Source organism: Schistocerca nitens, chromosome 4, assembly GCF_023898315.1.
Source record: "Schistocerca nitens isolate TAMUIC-IGC-003100 chromosome 4, iqSchNite1.1, whole genome shotgun sequence".
NCBI classification, from domain to species: Eukaryota; Metazoa; Arthropoda; class Insecta; order Orthoptera; family Acrididae; genus Schistocerca; species Schistocerca nitens.
In genome coordinates, this window is record NC_064617.1 from 874,344,310 (window position 1) to 874,367,985 (window position 23,676).

General features: G+C 40.4%; 1 protein-coding gene across 1 annotated transcript in view; it reads right to left on the bottom strand.

Moving 5' to 3' along the window:
- LOC126253366 (huntingtin-like) overlaps nt 1-23,676 on the bottom strand; it is a 549,449-nt gene that overhangs the window by 12,273 nt on the left and 513,500 nt on the right. The window contains exon 49 of the mRNA XM_049954640.1: nt 17,483-17,597. Coding sequence (XP_049810597.1) covers nt 17,483-17,597 — 115 coding nt within the window. The remainder of the gene's footprint in view (nt 1-17,482; nt 17,598-23,676) is intronic.

Genomic DNA, 23,676 nt, shown 5'->3' on the forward strand with positions numbered 1-23,676 from the left:
GCAATTTGAAAACAGTGCTCAGGACCCTTATTCAGTGCCTATGTAATATTCTAATTGCTGTGGCGATCCATCAACAGTCACCTGCACTACGTAATGATAACATGTGGGAGATTGGTTGAAATACGAGGACATATTATTGACACTATCCAATGCAATGCTCGAGAGCTTCAGTTATATTTATATTATTGTTAACATAAAATTATGAGGCAGATTTGCTGTCCAGTACTTACATGCAGGGAAACAAAATATTTAATAATGTATATAGAAGTACATGGCGTATCTAGCTTTTGGAAAAACTGGTTCCTTCCTTAGGCAGGAAAAACGGATACATCTGAGAAGGTTAAAAAGACTCCAGGATGAGGGAGGGGTGGGAGGTGGGGGGGGGGGGGGGGGAAGGACCCATTTGTTGTGAGGATCTGGAGACAGTCACTTCTGCGGATACAAAATTCATAGGGATGAACCAAGAGGTTACGAAGGTTAGGTGGACGGCGGAAAGACACTCTTGGTGGAGTGGGGAGGATTTCATGAAGGATGGTTCTCATTTCAGGGCAGGATTTGAGGAAGTCATATCCCTGCTGGAGAGCTACATTCAGAACCTGATCCAGTCCCAGAAAGTATCCTGTCACAAGTGGGGCACTTTTGGGGTTCTTCTGTGGGAAGTTCTGGGTTTGAGGGGATGAGGAAATAGCTCTGATTATTTGCTTCTGTACCAGGTCGGGGGGGTAGTTGCGGGATGCGAAGGCTGTTTTCAGGTTATTGGTGTAATGGTTCAGGGATTCAGGACTGGAGCAGATTCGTTTGCCACGAAGACCTAAGCTGTAGGGAAGGGAACGTTTGATATGTAATGGGAGGCAGCTGTCATAATGGAGGTACTGTTGCTTGTTGGTGGGTTTGATGTGGATGGATGTGTGAAACTGGCCATTGGACAGATGGAGGTCAACGTCGAGGAACGTGGCATGGGATTTGGAGTAGGACCAGGTGAATCTGATGGAACCAAAGGAGTTCAGGTTGGAGAGGAAATTCTGGAGTTCTTCTTCACTGTGAGTCCAGATCATGAAGATGTCATCAATAAATCTGTACCAAACTTTGGGTTGGCAGGCCTGGGAACCAAGAAGGCTTCCTCTAAGCGGCCCATAAATAGGTTGGCGTATGAGGGGGCCATCCTGGTACCCATGGCTGTTCCCTTTAATTGTTGGTATGTCTGGCCTTCAAAACTGAAGAAGTTGTGAGTTAGGATGAAGCTGGCTAAGGTAATGAGGAAAGAGGTTTTAGGTAGGGTGGCAGGTGTTCGGCGTGAAAGGAAGTGCTCCATCGCAGTGAGGCCCTGGACGTGTGGGATATTTGTGTATAAGGAAGTGGCATCAATGGTTACAAGGATGGTTTCCGGGGGTAACAGACTAGGTATGGATTCCAGGCATTTGAGAAAGTGGTTGGTGTCTTTGATGAAGGATGGGAGACTGCATGTAATGGGTTGAAAGTGTTGATCTACGTAGGCAGAGATACGTTCTGTGGGGGCTTGGTAACCAGCTACAATGGGGCGGCCAGGATGTTTGGGTTTGTGAATTTTAGAAAGTAGGTAGAAGGTAGGGGTGCGGGGTGTCGATGGGGTCAGGAGGTTGATGGAGTCAGGTGAAAGGTTTTGCAGGGGGCCTAAGAGTCTGAGGATTCCTTGAAGCACCGCCTGGACATCAGGAATGGGATTACCTTGGCAAACTTTGTATGTAGTGTTGTCTGAAAGCTGACGCAGTACCTCAGCCACTTACTCCCGACGATCAAGTACCACAGTCGTGGAACCCTTGTCAGCCGGAAGAATGATGATGGATCGGTTAGCCTTCAGATCACAGATAGCCTGGGCTCCAGCTGTGGTGATGTTGGGAGTAGGATTAAGGTTTTTCAAGAAAGATTGAGAGGCAAGGCTGGAAGTGAGAAATTCCTGGAAGGTTTGGAGAGGGTGATTTTGAGGAAGAGGAGGTGGGTCCCGCTGTGGTGGAGAACTGTTCCAGGCAGGGTTAAATTTGGATAGTGTCTTGGGGAGTTGGATCATTAGGAGTAGGATTAGGAATATTTTTCTTCGTGGCAAAGTGATATTTCCAGCAGAGACTACGGGTGTAGGACAGTAAATCTTTGACGAGGGCTGTTTGGTTGAATCTGGGAGTGGGGCTGAAGGTGAGGCCTTTGGATAGGAAAGAGGTTTCAGATTGGGAGAGAGGTTTGGAGGAAAGGTTAACTACTGAACTGGGGTGTTGTGGTTCCAGATTGTGTTGACTAGAATTTTGAGGTTTTGGGGGGAGTGGAGATGGAAGTGGGAGATTGAGTAGATGGGAGAGACTGGGTCTGTGTGCAATGAGAGGAGGTTGAGGTTTGTTGGAAAGGTTGTGGAGGGTGAGTGAGTTGCCTTTCTGGAGGTGGGAAACCAGGAGATTGGATAGTTTTTTAAGGTGGAGGGTGGCATGCTGTTCTAATTTGGGGTTGGCCTGTAGGGGGATGCTCTGAACAGCTGATGTGGATGTGGGACAGGAAAGATTGAGGACTTTGATTAGGGATAGGAGTTGACGAGGGTGCTCATTGGCTGAGTTGATGTGTAGGTGAAGGATTAGGCGGGTGAGGGCTATGGATTGTTCGGTTCGGAACTGGTATAGGGACTGATGGAAAGAAGGGTTACAGCCAGAGATGGGAACTTTAAGTGTGAGGCCTTTGGGGGTAATGCCAAATGTCAGACAAGCCTGAGTAAATAAAATATGAGAGCGTAATCTGGCTAGGGCAAAGGCATGTTTGTGGAGGGAATGTAAATAAAACTTAATGGGGTCGTTGTGGGGATGTTGTGAGGGTGACATGGTATTAGGAGGTGGAAAGTGTAACATGAGGCTAAAGTGAAAATAAAAATGTATGGGGAGAGATAAAGATGAATTCTGTACAAATAATAAACTGAATAAGAAAATTGTGATCATGAGAATATTTTATACAGGCAGCAGAATATCGCTGAAAACAGTTTCTTAACATTTGGTAAGTACATTTTCCTGAGATTTTACGTGTTAATTCAGGTTTATCACTGTCTGTATGTCTCGTCAAGTACTTCTGGCTTTAGCAGGATGACTGACATGTGAGGTTTATGTCATCCCTATTTTCCAGGATGTTTTTATTCCAACTTGGGTGAAAATATATTGAAATCAGTTGCTTGGAAAATTCAGACAACGTGGTATGCCCAGCTGCTTTTGCAGTATTAGCACCTTACACCTTAAACACAGATAAGCAAAACGTAACATGGACTTTTGAAGTCCAACTTCTTATATTATATTTTATTTTGAAACTAGAAACTGCACTGCTGTGTAATACAAAGAAAGTTCCGAGTTGAAACATTACTTAAATAACTTCAAACAGAATATATTAAGGCTATCAAATACATAACAAATAAATAAATATAAAAAACAGAGAGTAGATACCCAATTAAAATCAAGTAGAGGGGCAGGGAAGAAATTCAGATATAGCCTTACCTTAAAATAGAAAATTAAAAACAATATTATATGTATAGAGGGGATCTAAGACAAAACAGCAAAAGTTGTTTTAACAAATAGACAAAAGATATTCCACGGAAATCATTAAAGTGTACACATCAACATGTTCACAAGTGATACATAGGTAGAAAACCTCTAAAAGAGATACAGAAACTGATGAATGATAGTAAATCCCACCACAAGATGATATCAGTAGATAAGTAAAACTTGATGAAAAGCTGGAAAAAATATCATTAGTTAATCAATTGGGGGAGTAAAAACAACCACTCATTGCAAACATGCTGCTTCCATCCCACATGATAACTGTGTTCTGGCCCGAACTGGCTGAGTTGGCGATTGTGTGTGTGTGTGTGTGTGTGTGTGTGTGTGTGTGTGAGGCGTGCTTGTTTGTGTGAACGAATGGTGTTATGTTTCTCTTTTTCTGAAAAAGGCTGTGGCCAAAAGCTTTGCGTAAGAGTCTTTTAAATGTGCCTGTTTGCAACTTAATGTGTCATCTTTATGGTAAGTAGCAGGCTATCTTTTCCTACATTGTTGATATACCTACCTGGAGTTTCCACTGTCTCATTTCACTGTATAAATGAGTCACTCAGCAGTCAAAAGGCATATAAAAAAGTCCAAAAACATGGCTAAGCTTTCGGACTATGTCCTTTGTTTGAGCTAAGTAATACAGAACATACATATACATGCACAGCAACACTTTCCTCACTGACTACACTGTTTAGCACTGCAGCTCAACTGGGATCAGAGGTTGTGTCAGATGTGTCTCCTGACATTACATGGATCTATGGTTTCTGGGAGGGTGAAATAAAAGAAACACATGAAATTAAAATATTGAAAACTACTCAATAGCAAATGTGGTTCGCAGCTCCATATAGCAAGGATTCGGCCATCATGAGGTTAAAGTGGACACAGGAGATGTGGAACCTAAATACTGCTTTGATTGGTGATGGACTATGCACATTTGATGTTACAGTCAGTATCTTGACTAAACAAGTATAACACCATTAATGACACTGCAGTCAGTTAGCAATTGAACATATCTGAAAGCTCACAGGAATTTCATCACTTGACACAGCTTAAAACCCAAAAGATTCTGTCAATTCATATGGCCAGAAGATCAGATACTGTATAGTTTTCAGTAAATGCAGTTAAGCTTCAACAATAAAAGTAAGTAAGAGCTTTACAGACAACTTTAAAGTAGGCATAAAAATCATTAATAATATGAGTGATGGTTGCTCAGTAATTGATGTAAGAATGCTTACTGGAGTTACTGGAAGAGACAGGAAAATAATGTAAATAATCCACTACAGCTTAAAAGGAACAATGATGTACATAATTACAATACCAGAAGCAAAAATGACACTCATTACATGGGTTGCATATGTTTAGCTGGGTATGGATGACAGGTGCAACAAGGAGGCCTTTGCTGGATTTGAAAAGATAAGAAAAGATTGAGATGATGGCCAAATGGAAGGTGGGTAAATGACATTACTAAAATAGAGGATTAATAGCGCTGTGTACAGATGAAGACTGCAATGCAGGGAAAGGATGACAAAAAACATTTGTGAAGTGGTAAATGTCCAGTGACTGTCAATGCTCACGCCAATGATGTCACATGCTCCATAGTTTCCTTACCTATACAAATAGTGGAATGTGTATCACTTTTGAGCTGCAACTTGTACTTTAGTGATCATACATTGGAAAGTTGCTCTAAGAAATATCTCTCATTTTGTTGACTTGCAGATGGGATTACTAGCATACTTTGCATACCATGACTGAACACTGTCTTTCTTTAGTAGCAATGCAGCTAGGCTAAACAAATTTGAGTAAAGTTGATAACTGAACATTTCTCAAAAGCCCTTTCAGGGACCTAGGGATTCTTACAAATACATGCTGATATGTCTTCCTAATCATACTGGTGAATAAGAACTAGAGTGAATTTATGATGAACTACATAATTCACAATTGCAATTCTAGAATTTTTGTTCGGAAAAACTGTACAACTGACAATCACAGTGCTAGAATATATGTAATGACATCATCTCAAGAAACAGTGGTTATGGCCATCACTAGCCATCATCAAAACCACTCAAGCAGTATCAGTCTTATGAAAAGGAAAGTTGCCACCCACCATATAGTGGAGATGCTGAGTTGCAGATAGACACAACAAAAAGACTGTCACAAATAAAGCTTTTGGCCAGTAAGGCCTTTGTCAAAAATGGACAAACCCCCCCCCCCCCCCCACACACACACACGAGCAAATGCAACTAACCCACACATGAATGCAGTCGCAGTCTCAGTCTGAGGCAACTGAGGCCACATTGTGAGCAGCAGCACCAGTGCATAATGAGAGTGGTGACTGGGTGGGGGTAAGGAGGAGGCTGGGGCAGGGAGGGGGAGGGATAGGGATGGTAGGGTAGGGGTGGCGAACAGTGAAATGCTGCAGGTTTAACAGAGAGCAGGCAAAAGGTGGGGGGGGGGGGGAGTAGTGGAAAAGGAGAGAAGTAAAATGACTCTGTGCAATGGTGGAATGACAGCTGTGAAGTGCTGGAATGGGAACAGGGAAGGGGCTGGATGGGTGAGGGCAAGGTAGACGCCAGGAGGGTTACAGGAACGTTGGATATATTGAAGGGAAAGTTCCCACCTGTGCAAGCCAGAAAAGCTTGTGTTGATGGGAAGGATCCATATGGCACAGGCTGTGAAGCAGTCATTGAAATGAAGGATATCACGTTTGGCAGAGTGCTCAGCAATAAGGTGCTCCACTTGTTTCTTAGCCACAGTTTGTCGGTGGCCATTCATGTGGACAGACAGCTTGTTGGTTGTCATGCACACGTAGAATGCAGTACAGTGTTTCAGCTTAGCTTGTAGATCACATCACGGGTTTGATGGGATGGCTGCTGTTTGTGACCGGACTGGAGCAGGTGGTGGGAGGATGTATGGGACAAGCCTTGCATCTAAGTCTATTACAGGAGTATGAGCCATGAGGTAAGGGGTTGGGAGCAGGGGTTGCAGAGTGATGGACGAGTATATTTGGTACTTTCGGTGGATGGCTGAATACCAGTGTGGGAGCGGTGGGAAGGATAGTGGGCAGGACATTTCTCATTTCAGGGCACAACAAGAGGTAGTTGAAACCCTGGCGGAGAATGTAATTCAGTTGCTCCAGCCCTGGGTGGTACTGAGTTATGAGGGGAATGCTCCTCTGTGGCCACACACTGGGACTTTGGGAGGCGGTGGCAAACTGGAATGATAAGGCACAGGAGATTTGCTTTTGTACAAGTTGGGAGGGTAATTACGGTCTGTGAAGGCTTCAGTGAGACCATCAGTATATTTCGAGAGGGACTGCTGATTACTGCAGATACGACGGTCATGGGTGCGTAGGCTGTATGAAAGGGACTTCTTGATATGGAACGCGTGGCAGCTGTCGAAGTGGAGGTATTGCTGGTAGTTAGTAGGTTTGATATGGATTGGGGTACTGATGTAGCCATCTCTGAGGTGGAGGTCAACATCTAGGAAGGTAGTTTGCTGGGTTGAGTAGGACCAGGTGAAGCAAATGGGGGAGAAGTTGTTGAGGTTCTGGAGGAATGTGGACAGGATGTTCTCACCCTTGATCCAGATTTGAAAGGTCATCAATGAATCTGAACCAGGTGAGGGGTTTAGGTTCCTGGGTGTTTAGGAAGGATTACTCCAGATGTCCCATGAATATGTTGGCATAGGATGGTGCCATTTACCCATAGCCGTACCCCAGATTTGTTTCTACGTAATGCCTCCAAAGGAGAAGTAATTGTGGGTTAGGATACAGTTGGTCGTGGCGACTAGGAAGGACGTTGTTGGTTTGTAATCCATTGGGCATTGGGAAAGGTAGTGTTCGATAGTGTTAAGACCATGGGCATTGGGGACGTTAGTGTAAAGGGAGGTGGCATCAATAGTGACAAGCAGGGTACCGTGTGATAAAGGGACAGGAACTGTGGAGATCCGGCGGAGGAAATGATTGGTATTTTTTTATATAGGAGGGTTGTTGTTGTTGTTGTGGTCCTCAGTCCTGAGACTGGTTTGATGCAGCTCTCCATGCTACTCTATCCTGTGCAAGCTTCATCATCTCCCAGTACCTACTGCAACCTACATCCTTCTGAATCTGCTTAGTGTATTTATCTCTTGGTCTCCCTCTATGATTTTTACCCTCCACGCTGCCCTCCAATGCTAAATTTGTGATCCCTTGATGCCTCAAAACATGTCCTACCAATCGATCCCTTCTTCTAGTCAAGTTGTGCCACAAGCTCCTCTTCTCCCCAATCCTGTTCAATACCTCCTCATTAGTTACATGATCTACCCACCTTATCTTCAGCATTCTTCTGTAGCACCACATTTCGAAAGCTTCTATTCTCTTCTTGTCCAAACTGGTTATCGTCCATGTTTCACTTCCATACATGGCTACACTCCATACAAATACTTTCAGAAACGACTTCCTGACACTTAAATCTATACTCGATGTTAACAAATTTCTCTTCTTCAGAAACGATTTCCTTGCCATTGCCAGTCTACATTTTATATCCTCTCTACTTCGACCATCATCAGTTATTTTACTCCCTAAATAGCAAAACTCCTTTACTACTTTAAGTGTCTCATTTCCTAATTTAATTCCCTCAGCATCACCCGATTTAATTTGACTACATTCCATTATCCTCATTTTGTTTTTGTTGATGTTCATTTTATATCCTCCTTTCAAGACACTGTCCATTCCGTTCAACTGCTCTTCCAAGTCCTTTGCTGTCTCTGACAGAATTACAATGTCATCGGTGAACCTCAAAGTTTTTACTTCTTCTCCATGAATTTTAATACCTACTCCGAATTTTTCTTTTGTTTCCTTTACTGCTTGCTCAATATACAGATTGAATAACATCGGGGAGAGGCTACAACCCTGTCTCACACCTTTCCCAACCACTGCTTCCCTTTCATGCCCCTCGACTCTTATAACTGCCATCTGGTTTCTGTACAAATTGTAAATAGCCTTTCGCTCCTTGTATTTTACCCCTGCCACCTTCAGAATTTGAAAGAGAGTATTCCAGTTAACGTTGTCAAAAGCTTTCTCTAAGTCTACAAATGCTAGAAACGTAGGTTTGCCTTTTCTTAATCTTTCTTCTAAGATAAGTCGTAAGGTTAGTATTGCCTCACGTGTTCCAACATTTCTACGGAATCCAAACTGATCTTCCCCGAGGTCCGCTTCTACCAGTTTTTCCATTTGTCTGTAAAGAATTCGCGTTAGTATTTTGCAGCTGTGACTTATTAAACTGATAGTTCGGTAATTTTCACATCTGTCAACACCTGCTTTCTTTGGGATTGGAATTATTATATTCTTCTTGAAGTCTGTGGGTATTTCGCCTGTCTCATACATCTTGCTCACCAGATGGTAGAGTTTTATCATGACTGGCTCTCCCAAGGCCATCAGTAGTTCTAATGGAATGTTGTCTACTCCCGGGGCCTTGTTTCGACTCAGGTCTTTCAGTGCTCTGTCAAACTCTTCACGCAGTATCTTATCTCCCATTTCATCTTCATCTACATCCTCTTCCATTTCCATAATATTGTCCTCAAGTACATCGCCCTTGTATAAACCCTCTATATACTCCTTCCACCTTTCTGCCTTCCCTTCTTTGCTTAGAACTGGGTTGCCATCTGAGCTCTTGATATTCATACAAGTGGTTCTCTTCTCTCCAAAGGTCTCTTTAATTTTCCTGTAGGCAGTATCTATCTTACCCCTAGTGAGACAAGCTTCTACATCCTTACATTTGTCCTCTAGCCATCCCTGCTTAGCCATTTTGCACTTCCTGTCGATCTCATTTTTGAGACGTTTGTATTCCTTTTTGCCTGCTTCATTTACTGCATTTGTATATTTTCTCCTTTCATCAATTAAATTCAATATTTCTTCTGTTACCCAAGGATTTCTATTAGCCCTCGTCTTTTTACCTACTTGATCCTCTGCTGCCTTCACTACTTCATCCCTCAGAGGGTAGGCTCTGAGTAATAGGTTGAAGGTGTTGATCTATGAAAGCAGAGGTTCTCTCAGTGGGGCACAGTAACTAACCACATTGGGGCGTCCTGGGTGGTTGGGTTTATGGACTTTAGGAAGCCTGTAGAAGGTAGGTGTGCGGGGAGTGTTAGGCACGGGCAGAGAGATGGACTCTGGGGAGAGGTTCTGGGAAGGGCTTAAGGATTTGAGGAGTGAATGGAGATCCTGTTGGATTTTTGGAATGGGCTCACTGTGGCAAGGTTTTTAGGTGGAAGTATCTGAAGGCTGGGAGAGTCCTTCTGCCAGGTAATCCTTCTGGTTCAAAACAACAGTTGTGGAGCTTTTGCCTGCAGGTAGGATTATAAGGTTGGAATCAGTTTTTAGATTGTGGACTGTGGTTCTTTCTGCAGATGTAAGGGTAGTTTGCATGTTGAGGGATTTTGGGAATGATGGTGAGGCAATATTCGAGTTTAAGAAATTCTGTAAAGTTAACAGGGGATGATTATCCCCACTATCTGGCTGCTTCTCCCATCATGACCTGCTGCTCACAGTCTGGCCTCAGCAGCCAGAGGCACTGCTCTTGAGTTTTTCAATTCCACTTGTGTGAATGTGTGTGTGTTGTCTAATTCTGAAGAAGGCCTTTTGGCCAAAAGTTTACTTGTTAGCAGTTCTTTTGTTGTGTGTGTCTGCGACTCATTATCGTCACTATATGGCGAGTAGTAATGTATCCCTTAGATAATATTGTCATTAAACCACCAATTTTGTAGAGACAGTCTGAAAGATAACATTATTTTGCTTCTAATTATCCATCTCCTACAAAGAAAAATCATGAAAAAGTGCCAATTCAGTTTAAATGGCGGAAGTGTGGAAACATTTTGAGCAAGGTAAAAAATTTAACTATATGTAACTTACTATTAATAAGGTATGTGCAGGGTGTCTAATGTAAGCCATCTAATCAATGCATGGGCTTTCACTCAAAACAAGATGAGTACATTGGTGGTCTGTGACAGAACCATTACAAACGTGTATATCCTAGAGCAAGTGCTTTGGCATGCAATGCGGAAACAGGTTGAATGTAAAAGAAGTCTATTTGGGAAATACATAATCATGACAAAACTATATTAATAAACAAAAATGCTATTTAAATATGTGAAGAGGAGATTCCATATTCAACATTCTCAAGAGAGAACATAATACAATCATTGAAATTTCTAGAGTAAAAATGGAACACCAATGTAATTAAATAAATCACAGGTGTCACCAGTGATCTACTGCAAACTTACGCCTCTGTGAAGAAAAGATTCTAAGCAATTAAATACAGTGTCAGCCAAATACACCTACAGTTTACAAGAGTCTTACTTTTTTTCAAGGTAGGAGGAAAGGCAGCATTGGTCATAAATTTTTAATTTGTTTATTGAAGGGCGATTTCAGTTGCTGTGTACCTATCTTCCATGGAGCTATATCCAAGTCATGATGACTCATTGTATATATCATAGCACATAGTACCACTTAGTATTACAGATAACAAACATCAGTTAAACTTTATTGATGGTTGTAATCTGTTTTGTCAAGTGGTGCTATGTGCTATTATATTTACAATGAGTCGTCATGACTTGGCTATAATTGCACTGAAGATAGTACACAGTAGCTGAAATCAATATGCAATAAACAGGTTAAAATTTTATGACTGATGGTGCCCTTCCACCAATCTTTAATCTTGAATCTCATTAATATGGTTGTGGAGCTTGCTGCTCCTACTGGAAACAAACTTGAAGTCTTAATTTATTCCACTGTTCTCTTTCTTTAAATGCAAGTAGTAATCTTCATAGATGCATTTACATAACTAATAAGTATTCTTATTATTAATCATGTATCATTCAAAACCAATCCATTTTACATATGTCCAGCAGTAGCAACTATTGAAGTTAAGAGACATAATAATGACACATTTTGCTGAATATGTCTTTCAAATTCTAAAGGTGGCAGGGGTAAAATGCAGGGAGAGAAAGGCTATTTATAATTTGTACAGAAACCAGACAGTGGTTATAAGAGTTGAGGGGCATGAAAGGGAAGCAGTGGCTCAAAAGGAAGAGAGACAAGGTTGTAGCCTATTCCCGATATTATTCAATCTGTATATTGAGCGAGCAGTAAAGGAAACAAAAGAAAAATTTGTAGTAGTAATTAAAATTCAGGGAGAAGAAATAAAAACTCTGAGGTTTGCTGATGACATTGTAATGCTGTCAGAGATAGGAAATGACATGGAAGAGCAGCTGAACGGAATGGACAGTGTCTTGAGAGCAGAATATAAGACGAAAATTGACAAAAGCAAAACAAGGATAATGGAATGTAGACAAATTAAATCAGATGATGCTGAGGGAATTAGATTAGGAAATGAGACACTTAATGTAGTAGATGAGTTTTGCTATTTGGGAAGCAAAAATAACTGATGATGGTCGAAGTAGAAAGGATATAAAATGCAGACTGGCAATGGCAAGAAAAGCGTTTCTGAAGAAGAAAAATTTGCTAACGTGGGGTATAGATTTAAGTGTCAGGAAATCCTTTCTGAAAGTATTTGTGTGGAGTGTACAGAAGTGGAACATGGACGACTTCTGTAAAACTTTGCCAGTGTTGGTGATTTTGCATTATTTTAAATTTGGCATCTCTTTTCACTGCTTCTGCAACAGCAATCTGACCCATTTTGTGTACCATGGGGGATCAGTATCATCACTTATTAATTTATGTGGTATATATCTCTCAATTGCTGTCTATAGTATCTCTTTGAAATCATTCCACAACTTTTCTACACTTACATGATCAGACTGAAAGGAGTGAAGACTCTCTCTTAAAATGGTGTTAAGAGCATTTTTATCAGATTTTTTAAATAGATAAACATTGCGTTTCTTTTTGATGGTTGTAGGTGTTACAGTAGCAACTGCCTTATGGTTGCTAATCCCTGCATTCATCATGATACCCACTATTAGTCCTGGATTATTTGTTGCTAAGAGGTCAAGTATGCTTTCACAACCATTTACGCTTCGAGTGGGCTCATAAACTAATTGTTCAAAATAATATTCTGGGAAAGTATTCAGTACAATTTCGGATGACGTTTTATGCCTGCTGCCAGCTTTAAACGTAAATTTTTCCAGCATATCGAGGGTAGATTGAAGTCACCACCAACTATAACAGTATGAGTGGAGTACCTATTTGAAATGAGACTCAAGTTTTCTTTGAACTGTTCAGCAACTATATCTTCTGAGTCGGAGGCAGTAAAATGATCCAATTAATAGTTTAGTCCGATTGTCCAGTATAACTTCTACTCATACTATTTCACAGGAACTAGTTACTTCAATTTCACTACAAAGCAAACTACTTCTGACAGCAATAAATACTCCTACTGTATTTAATCTATCCTTTCTGAATACTGTTAGATTGTTTGAAAAAATTTCGGCTGAACTTATTTTCCACTTTAGCCAGCTTTCTGTACTAATAACTATTTAAGCTTCAGTGCTTTCTATTAGGGCTTGGAGCTCTGGTTCTTTCCCAACACAGCTACGACAATTTACAATACCAATCACTTCTACAACTAGCTTACTGTGTTGTACCTGTCCCCTTATAGATGGATGCCTTTTCTGTGGTTCCCTGACACCCTCTAACCTAAAGAAACTGACCAGTCCCTTCCACACAGCCCCCACTGCCTGTGTAGCCGCTTCCTGTGTGTAGTGGACTCCTGACCTATTAATTGGAACCCGGAAACCCACCACCTGATGGGGCAAGTCAAGGAATCTGCAGCCTACATGGTCACAGAACTGTCCGAGCCTCTGATTCAGACCCTCCACTTGGCTCTGCACCAAAGGACCACAGTCAGTTCTATCGATGATGCTCTGCCTTAATCTCGCAAGCAAGACTGGCAGTCTTTACCATTTCCACTAGCCGCCCGAAACCAGAGAGAATCTCCTTTGATCCAAAGCAACACACGGCATTGGCACCGACATGAGCCAAATCCTGCAGTTGGCTGCACCATGTACTCTTCATGACAATCAGAAGCACCCTTTCAACAACCGAAATGACTCCCCCCGGTATGCATAGAGTGAACAATGGCTTCCTTCCCCTCCTTGGCACCCATGTTCCTAAGGGCTCCAATATGCGCCTAACGTTGGTGCTCCCAACTACCAGCAAATTCACCCTCTGTGAATGCCAAAATCTTGCAGGCCAAGAAGCCTCCTCTGGAATAAGTAAGAGTGATTTCAGGTCTGCCACAGGGGAGTGTCGTAGGACCATTGCTATTCACAATATACATAAATGACCTTGTGGATAACATCGAAAGTTCACTGGGGCTTTTTTCGGATGATGCTGTGGTATATTGAGAGGTTGTAACAATAGAAAATTGTACCGAATTGCAGAACGATCTGCAGCGAATTGACGCATGGTGCAGGGAATGGTAACTGAATCTCAATGTAGACAAGTGTAATGTGCTGTGAATGCATAGAAAGAAAGATCTCTTATCATTTAGTTACAATATAGCAGGTCAGCAACTGGAAGCAGTTAATTCCATAAATTATCTGGGAGTAGGCATTAGGAGTGATTTAAAATGGAATGATCATATAAAGTTGATCGTCGGTAAAGCAGATGCCAGACTGAGATTCATTGGAAGAATCCTAAGGCAAAGCAATCCGAAAACAAAGGAAGTAGGTTACAGTACACTTGTTCGCCCACTGCTTGAATACTGCTCACCAGTGTGGGATCCGTACCAGATAGGGTTGATAGAAGAGATAGAGAAGATCCAACAGAGAGCAGCGCACTTTGTTACAGGATCATTTAGTAATCGCGAAAGCGTTACGGAGATGATAGATAAACTCCAGTGGATGACTCTGCAGGAGAGACGCTCAGTAGCTCGGCACGGGCTTTTGTTGGTTGGTTGGTTGGTTGTTTGGGGAAGGAGACCAGACAGCGAGGTCATCGGTCTCATCGGATTAGGGAAGGACGGGGAAGGAAGTCGGCCGTGCCCTTTGAAAGGAACCATCCCGGCATTTGCCTGGAGCGATTTAGGGAAATCACGGAAAACCTAAATCAGGATGGCAGGACGCGGGATTGAACCATCGTCCTCCCGAATGCGAGTCCAGTGTCTAACCACTGCGCCACCTCGCTCGGTACGGGCTTTTGTTGAAGTTTCGAGAACATACCTTCACCGAGGAGTCAAGCAGTATATTGCTCCCTCCTATGTATATCTCGCGAAGAGACCATGAGGATAAAATCAGAGAGATTAGAGCCCACACAGAGGCATACCGACAATCCTTCTTTCCACGAACAATACGAGACTGGAATAGAAGAACCGATAGAGGTACTCAAGGTGCCCTCCGCTACACACCGTCAGGTGGCTTGCGGAGTATGGATGTAGATGTAAAATAGGGTGGATAACTGCATCCAGCTCAGAGACATGGTCGGCCACAGATAACGCCTGAAACGTGTTCGTCAAATGAACCAGGGAGGCCATACGATAGGCCCCTCAGAAAGTTTTTCGCTGCATGCCAGACTTTGGAATGATCTTCCACTCAACCACGCGTGAGGGGTCAACCTCAGTGCAGGCAGTACCCTGGGCGGCCACACCAGTTGACCAATCGGGGGACATGTGGGACGTGCTCGATGTCCCTCGCATACCCATGTCCGACCCCCAAGAGTAATGCCCCTTGGCAGCAGCCTCAAGTTGCGTGACGGAAGCCAACACAGCATAGAACTGTGAGCGAAGGATCACCAACTCAGCTGGCATCTCTACACAACAATCAGAGTTACATTTCATTCAACTCTTGTTCCAAGTGATTTGTCACCTTTGACAGAATTACAGTGTCATCATCAAAACTGAAAGACTTGATTTCTTCTCTCTGACCTTTAATTCCCATTCCATATTTTTTCTTGGTTCCCTTTGCTCAATTGAAAATTGAATATCATGGGTGTTAGACTACAACCTTGTCTCACTCCCTTCTCAATTACTGGCTCCCTTTTGAGTTCTTTGAATCTTATAAAGACAGTCTGATTTGCGTACAAGTTTTAGATAATGTTTCACTCCCAGTATTTTATCTATGATAACTTCAGAATTTCAAATAATATGTTCCAGTCAACACTGACACTTTTTTCCCATTCATTCTACAAATGCTACAATTGTATGTTTGTTTTTCTATCTGTTTCTACAATAAGTTGTAGGGTCAGTATTGCCTTGTGTGTTCTTATATTTTTCTGGACCAAAACTTATCTTTCCCCTGAGAGGGTCTGGATTAAGATGAATTAAATTCAGTAATTTTCTCACAAGGTTTAGGGGAATGTATAGATAAGCAAGTACATGCATAACTAATTTTATTGTAATTTTAATAATAACTAGAGGTCATTTATATGTAGATGATATCCTATAGATGTTCAAATATCTTTTTTGTATTTTTGTTATTTGTCTGAGGTGCTCCTTGGACAACATGCGGCAGATGGAGTCCAACAGCAGGAATCCCTACGTCACAGCAGGTGTTTATCAAAATTCAGAAATAGAAGAAATATCTTATTCACTAAACTGGATAGGTAAAAGGTATACCATTAAGCAGCGACAAGGGAAAACAGATTTACAAGCTTTCATAAGCATTGGATCCTTTTTCTAGCAGATGTCTCAACGTTCCAATGAGAACAACCCTACAGAGTTTATGTAACTTTGTCTTCCCCATCTGCTTCCTTGGTTCTTGCGACGTAGTTTCTTTTGTGTCAACATTTATTCTCGTTCGCAGTAACTATTCCTTTCTTCACTCCCTTTTAGTTTTTGATCAGATTACCAACCCCCCCCCTCCCCCCCAACCTCCAATCTCTACCATATACAATGCACTTAGCTGTCCATTCTTATTAATTCATACCCAATGTTTTCTCAATAATTTCTGTCTTGTCTATTACCCTACCTTGCATCTTTAAGCTCCCAGGTTTTCAAATCTCATTACTTTGGTCAGTCCTTACTTCTCTTCCTGTAGAGTAAGTCTCCCCTGAATTGGGGTTTTGGGTGACTTTCCCAAACTTTAATACAATCTGTCAGAAGAAGGAATCACTGGTTTTGAAAGGTTCCAGACCTGAATTCCTTTATATGTGTTTTCTCCTGCTGCCATTTGGTGAGTAGATTTATTATCCATTGATATATTATTCACTAAACAACTATTCATGTTGATTTTAATACTGAAAATGTTGAAAAATGAAGCTGCAGCAATTCGAGGGTAAAATAAAAGGTGAATAAGGGTGGATTTTAATGGATATTACACAGTTTTTGTAGTATTTTGAAAATTTGGAAAGGGGAAGAAAAATCTTGAAAAGCAATTACTAATAATTTTTAGTTTTTATTTTGATACTCTGGTTGCCTTTCACATCACTTTGACTCCTATTAGACACTCCATTCTTTTATAAATAACTCATGTTATTATCTTTCAGCCATGACTTTGTGAACTGATGGTTCAATGATTCTAACTGCTGTCAACAACTGCCTTCTTTGGTCTTGATGTCTGAGGTATATTCCAACTCTCTCATATATCCACATCATGATAATGAAAATTCTGAGATAAAAACAATGAACAAAAATGAAAATATGGATAACTAAATATGATGTATCTATTTATTTACCTACTTTTACCTATCTACACCTGTACCTTCCTGCCCCGTTCTTCAGATTCTAGCTTTTTATTTATTTATTTACTTTTACTTTGGCATTGCATCACCAGATTAAGTTTGCTTTGCATAAGCCAGAGATTGATCTATTTATTCAATTGTGAAGTTAAGTGTGTGTGTGTGTGTGTGTGTGTGTGTGTGTGAGAGAGAGAGAGAGAGAGAGAGAGAGAGAGAGAGAGAGTGGTCTACGGACAATATATTTCTGACCTGTAGGTAATTGGCTGCTCATTCTAGTTGTCATTTTTGGTGGAGATTAACAAATACAAAAAGACATTAAATGTTGTTTGACTCTCACCTGTCAAAGAGGGCTGATGTTTTCTCCATTGCTTGAATTAACAATTCTGGATCACTGTCCTTATTAGTTTGGTTCGAGGTTGTATCCTTTCCCAGTTCCTGGCGATCATACTTATCTAGATTTTTTTGTAAAGCAGAAAAAATATAAAATATTACATAACAATTATAAAATGTATTTAAACTGTTATATGTACACATTTGATTAAATTAAGAAAATTTAATCCTACCACAGTAAAGTGACAATCACAAAGCTAATGTCAGACCATGGAGCACATAAAAATGAATTTCTCAATCATAAGAGCAGTATAAACTGCTCAATACCGAGTGCCTTCACCTCACAGTGAAGAATAAGTAACAAACTTGTTTTGAAACAAGGCTTTGGAATTCAAACTGCTTGACTGCACCAGCACAATCAGTTCTAGTCCACATGGTTTTATTATTACATACTGTTGTTGCTCTGTATACTGATGATATTAATATTAATTAAAACTTGAATGTGCTGTATTTATAGGTGTCTCAGCATAGTGGGAATCAGTCAAATGGCAATGGTTGCTGATCTTGTTTACTGCTGTTGTATTACAAAATATGTAAGACTCTACCGGTGCATCAAAGACCAGAATACATTGTGTTTATATTTTAAGTATTGAAGCACAAAGTAACATGGAAGTCAACACTTGCTGTTTTATGTACCTAAAAAAGTCATAGTTGCATCAGCAATATATATTTCTATATTCACAACCGGATCCAATCTTCATTTCATTATGTTCAGGTATGTTAAAATCAAACAATGGAAAGTCCAGGATGGAATGAAACTATTATGAAAGAGATAATTATTACTGATGATTTAGCAGAGATGCTGAGACACAGATAGACACAACAAAAACACTAAAGACTGTCACAAAATAAGCTTTATGTCAAAAAGGCCTTCGTCAAAAATAGATCACACACACACACACACACACACACACACACATTTGCCTCTCCTATCATGCACAGCTGCTGCTTGTAGTGTAACTTCAGCTGCTGGAAATTGCGTCACTTATAACAGCTTAATGGCGATGTTAAAACTGCAGTATCACAAAGCATAAAATTCATCCTACGTCACTACTGTTAAGTGATAAAATTTTACTACATGAAAGTAGTCACATAGGATGAATTTTATGCTATGTGATGCCAGTTTTGATATTGCCATGTAAGCTGTTACAGATGACTTTAAGATACCTGATGATGATGATGAACTGAAAACTGAAACCAGCTGCGAATAAAGACATATTTATTAGCAGCTCTTCATCTTGGAACTATCATTTTTTTAAATACTATCTGCATGGTGCAACCTTCACAAAGTACACTGATGAGCCAAAATAATTATGATCACATGCTTAATAGCTTGTTTGTCCATCTTTGGAACGAAATACATCACTGATTCTGCATATCAGCGATCCAACAGTTTGTTGGTAGGTCTGTGGCATTATAGTGTGTTTAAAATAAGCTGAGACTTTTGACAGTTCAGTACGGAGGAAGTAGTGGGAAGCATAGTTGCCAGCATGTGCTAGGTGTGTCAGCAGGTGACCACAGTATAATGGTAGGCTCACTTGACTGTGTGTTGCAATCTTTCTCAATCACTGTTTAAAGAAACCAATAGGTATAAACTCTCATTCTTGCACATCTTAAAGTTTAATTAGTCCACTGCATGATGAAATGCCTATCATATCATTAAAGACCATAGTTAGTGTGATATTTCGTTAGTAGCTAACTACTGCTAGAAATTCTTAGTTTGCAGTGAAAAATACGTGTTGCTATGAATTTTTGTTTGGTGCATGTTAGGTTACCTGTTGCTGTGTATTAAATGAAGATAATACATTGAATCATTCTTTAAACTTGGAGCAATATCACGGTCTGTTCTCAAGAAAATGGAATGGCAAATGAGAGCATGCAAAGACAAGTGTGTTTTGCCATATGATTAATATGTGAAACTTCCATATCTACTGTGACATTCAAGCGACTACAGATTTTTTCAGTGAAATAATGTAACTATTGAGGGCCATCGATAGCTGGTGAAACTATAACTGCTGTTGGTTTTGTAGCAATGTAAGTGAAGAAGTTACACCTTTTTTTTATACTGAGAATGAGGCGTTTCATAAATTACTGATCTGACTTGCTTTCAGTTGTTAGTTTAATAATACATTATTTCAGGATTCTGTCACAATTTCAAATGCATTAGAATATTAGTGAGATGTATTTTGCTAAACTCTAATGTTTTTTTGACAAAAGAAGCAGATTTTAACATGGCAACAATAGAAGCTATGTATTCCTGAAAACTCTTCATGGTCCTTCATGAATCAGTGTCTCCTCAACTATCTTCTTGGTACAGCTGACAACTCAAAACGAGCCCTGTTGCATTAAATTTTGAGTAGCTTCTTTTGTCAGCATTCCAACCTCAGTGAGCATAAAATTCTTGCTGTTTTTTGTCACATTACTTTTCATCTAGGCCCATATATTCTCTGTCAGATTTAAATGAGCATGACATGGAAGAAGCCTGATTAAATTACGACCTTTACCATTAGCCTGTTCATTGAAATGGTAGTGTGAAATTTTGGCTTGTACAGCAGTAAAAGTTCCATTAACTTCAACTTATACATGCTAGGTTCAATTTTATCTCATGGAACATTTCTTTGTACACAGAGCAAAATTTCTGCTTTCCTCCACTCCACTGTTAGAGCTTTATGCATCACAACAGAGTGATATGGTGTTTCGTCCATTACTAACGTCAAATTCTGAGGGATGTTTTGCAGCAGAACGTTTTCTTCCCAGCTGGCAAATGAGTTCTTGGAGAACACTTCTACTGCAAATCATGTATTCAGATGTACTGCACGGTTGTTATTAAATCAATGCCAACACAAAACAGTTCTTCACAGTACCTGATGACTACAGAACACTTTAATGCCAGAAAATATGACTTTATAACAAAAATTGACAAACACTGTTGCATCTAATGTGTAACATCAAGTGGTACCGTTTATTCATGGTGTGGCAACAAGGGCACGTTTCCAGCAGAACCATTGGTGGCGTGGTACAGAAAGCCGTCTCACCATTGGTGTTACCTGGGGAATGGCATCGTGTCCCACTCCGGTCAGTCAAACGTCGAAAGTCGCAACTAATTTTAAATGCACTATAGACGTCTACAAACAGGTCATGTAACTCATGTAAATAATGGGCTGCTGCATACACAGTGATAGTGCCTGATAGCAACCCAGATGGGTTTCATAGATTTGGTGGCCAAGACATCAATGTGAGTTCACTATAATGATCCGCCTGCAAAACACCGTAGCATGGTTCTGGCTCCGAGACATGGACAGTTATACTGCTGAAAGGTGACATCACTGTTGGAGATGGCATCAAACATGAAGGGATGCAGGTGATTCGCAGCTGTCAGTGTGTCTTTGATTATAACCACAGGTACCATGCAAGCATAGGAGAATGTCTCGCATAGCATAATCCTGCTCCCAGCAGCCTCCATCTGTGGCAGGAGGCAACCATTGACCTAGTGTAGCAAAAATATGATTCATCCAAAGAGCCAACAAGTTTCCATGGATCGATGGTTGAATCCCAGTGGTCTAGCATCCAATGCAATCATAACTGACGATGTCATTGGGGTCAACATGTGAACATGTAGGGATGGTCTGCTGCAGAGCTCCATGTTCAATAATGTATGATGAATGGTGTGCGCCAGTACTGTGCTCTTTTGACAGAGGTGCCATAGATCACCATCTAACCTACTTTACAGAGCAGGCAAACCTTTGAACCCCACGTACTGTGAAGATTCATGGACCGTCCAACCACTCAGCGCCTAGTGGTAGTTTCACAACCTTTCTACCTCTTTCAGTAAATGCTGATGACAATAGCATGGGAACATTCGCCATTTTTTAAATATCTATTCACAGGCTCTGCCTAATAATAATCTGCCCTTTGTCAGAGTCACTTATCTCGATGGATTTCCCCATTTGCAGCCCATATCCTCACTAGGGTGAACCCCCATCTGTGTCTGCTCCACTTACATACATTTTTTACCACGTCATGTACTTGCAACGCTACTAGGTGGCATCCAATGTTGCAGTGGGTAATGGTCATAATGTTTCGGCTGATCAGTGTATGTTGTCTCAAAGTAAGTAGTAGCAATGGTCAGCTAAAATAATAATAATATTAATAATAATAATAATAATAATAATAATAATAATACAGAGCAGCTCTTATACACAACACTTTAAAATTTTCAATAATTTTCTTGGGCTACCCCCAAGTTTGGTTTGTTTCCATGAACAAATGAGCTGTGTGTAATATCAGCTCTGTAACATAAGCAGAAGGAATGGCCCTGGGCCATTATAATCAAAAAAATCAGAGAAAAAGAAAACGATGAACTTTGTAAAATATTATTTCTGTATGATAAATACCTTCATTACCTAATGTGGACATGCTGCTTAGCTCACTCACTTTAACCTTCGAGTGGGCGCGCCTGTGTACAAAGTGCACCACCCACAAATAACATTTTCTTGTACCATTCCACTGTTGCTTTACAATTGTGTGCTTCAGCTAACACAGTGATAATTGTGCTATGAGCAGCAGTAATATGAAATAAACAATAAGCTGGTTGAAAAAAAATTTACAATCCATACAAGAAAGGGGCCCTGATTCCGAGCTAGTGGCACAATCCCACAGTGAGTCAGTTGACTATGAGACAATTAGTAATTGAATATGCTTTCAGCTGGGATCTGATGGAACTGGTCCATTTAATACTTCAAGTGCGTCGTTAATGTGGGATAACACTTAACACAGGAACATAGTGATATAACGAAAGTCTGCTTGCTTACACAGCAATTTTGCTCATGTAAGTTTACCGTAACATTGTTTAATTAAAACAAGATTAAACTGTAATTTTGCTCATACATTTTTACCTTGGTAACACAAAAACAGCAATCCTTTACAGATGTACAAAGTACACCATGCACACGTTTGTGTTATGAAAATCGGCACTCCTGTTCGAGGATTAACTGAGCGTATCCACATTTCACAGCTAGAAACGGTCAGGTGATGTGATGTGTCAGTACCTCCAAGTCAGGTAGATAGGTGCAGAAATAGAGAGAGAGAGAGAGAGAGAGAGAGAGCCAATCTATTACTTTTGATTGCCAAATCTGGATTACCCCAGTACTCTTTCACTTACAATTACAAGGGGTGTAAGTATAATAGCTTAATTAACTGGAGATAATTTATTCATTCAGGTATCAGTCACGTGAAATAACTAGAAGCAAACTGCCATATGTGAAACAAATATGCATCAATGTTCCACATGATCTGTAGGGGAACTAAAGATTTACTTGGAACAAACAAGAATGCCCACACTAAATTTGTGAAATAGCATAACAAAATTAGAAGCTTTTGTTAACAATGAAGGCCTCTAGAAAAATTAGCTGGACAACTGTCGAAGGTTCATATGTGAAGATTTTGTCAGTGCACCTAGTTATATGTAACTTGATATTTATGTATTTACAACATAAATTTTACACACAAACATATTTGAAAGTAAAATGAAAATGAATCTACTCCACATCAAAACTGTTAATTTTACACATCATTAGGTTTTTTAACTTACTATGGTAAAATATGGGCAAAGTTGTCTATGAAAGTTTCACTGAATAGGGTCTTCAGTGTGTTGATTAGTTTATAATACAACAGTGACTACAAGCACTTTACAGGTGTGTGTGTGTGTGTGTGTGTGTGTGTGTGTGTGTGTGTGTGTGTGTGTGTGTGTGGACGCGCGCGCTCGCGCAAGGCTTCTTTTTTTAATTGACAACTTTTTAGATAAAGACCTCTTGTAGTGACCATTATTCTCAGGGAAGATGAGGTATTTATTGCTCCATGGCTTTTTGAAGCCAAAACATAGTACTCTTTCAAAACAGTATAAATATCAGGTTCTCAATCATCATGTCTCTTAAGTGTATTTATTCAAACTGAAAAATTTGTGCATCTGTTTCGTGTATTGTCATGTTTGATGCTAATTTGTCTTCTCATTCAAAAATGGAAATGGTGAAGGTACCATGAAGCAGAATCATCAGACAAAAATGTTGGAAGTGTTCAAATAAGAATCAATCAAATCCCAGTAATTATCCATAATGGGACTGAACAATTTCTACTTGATTAGAA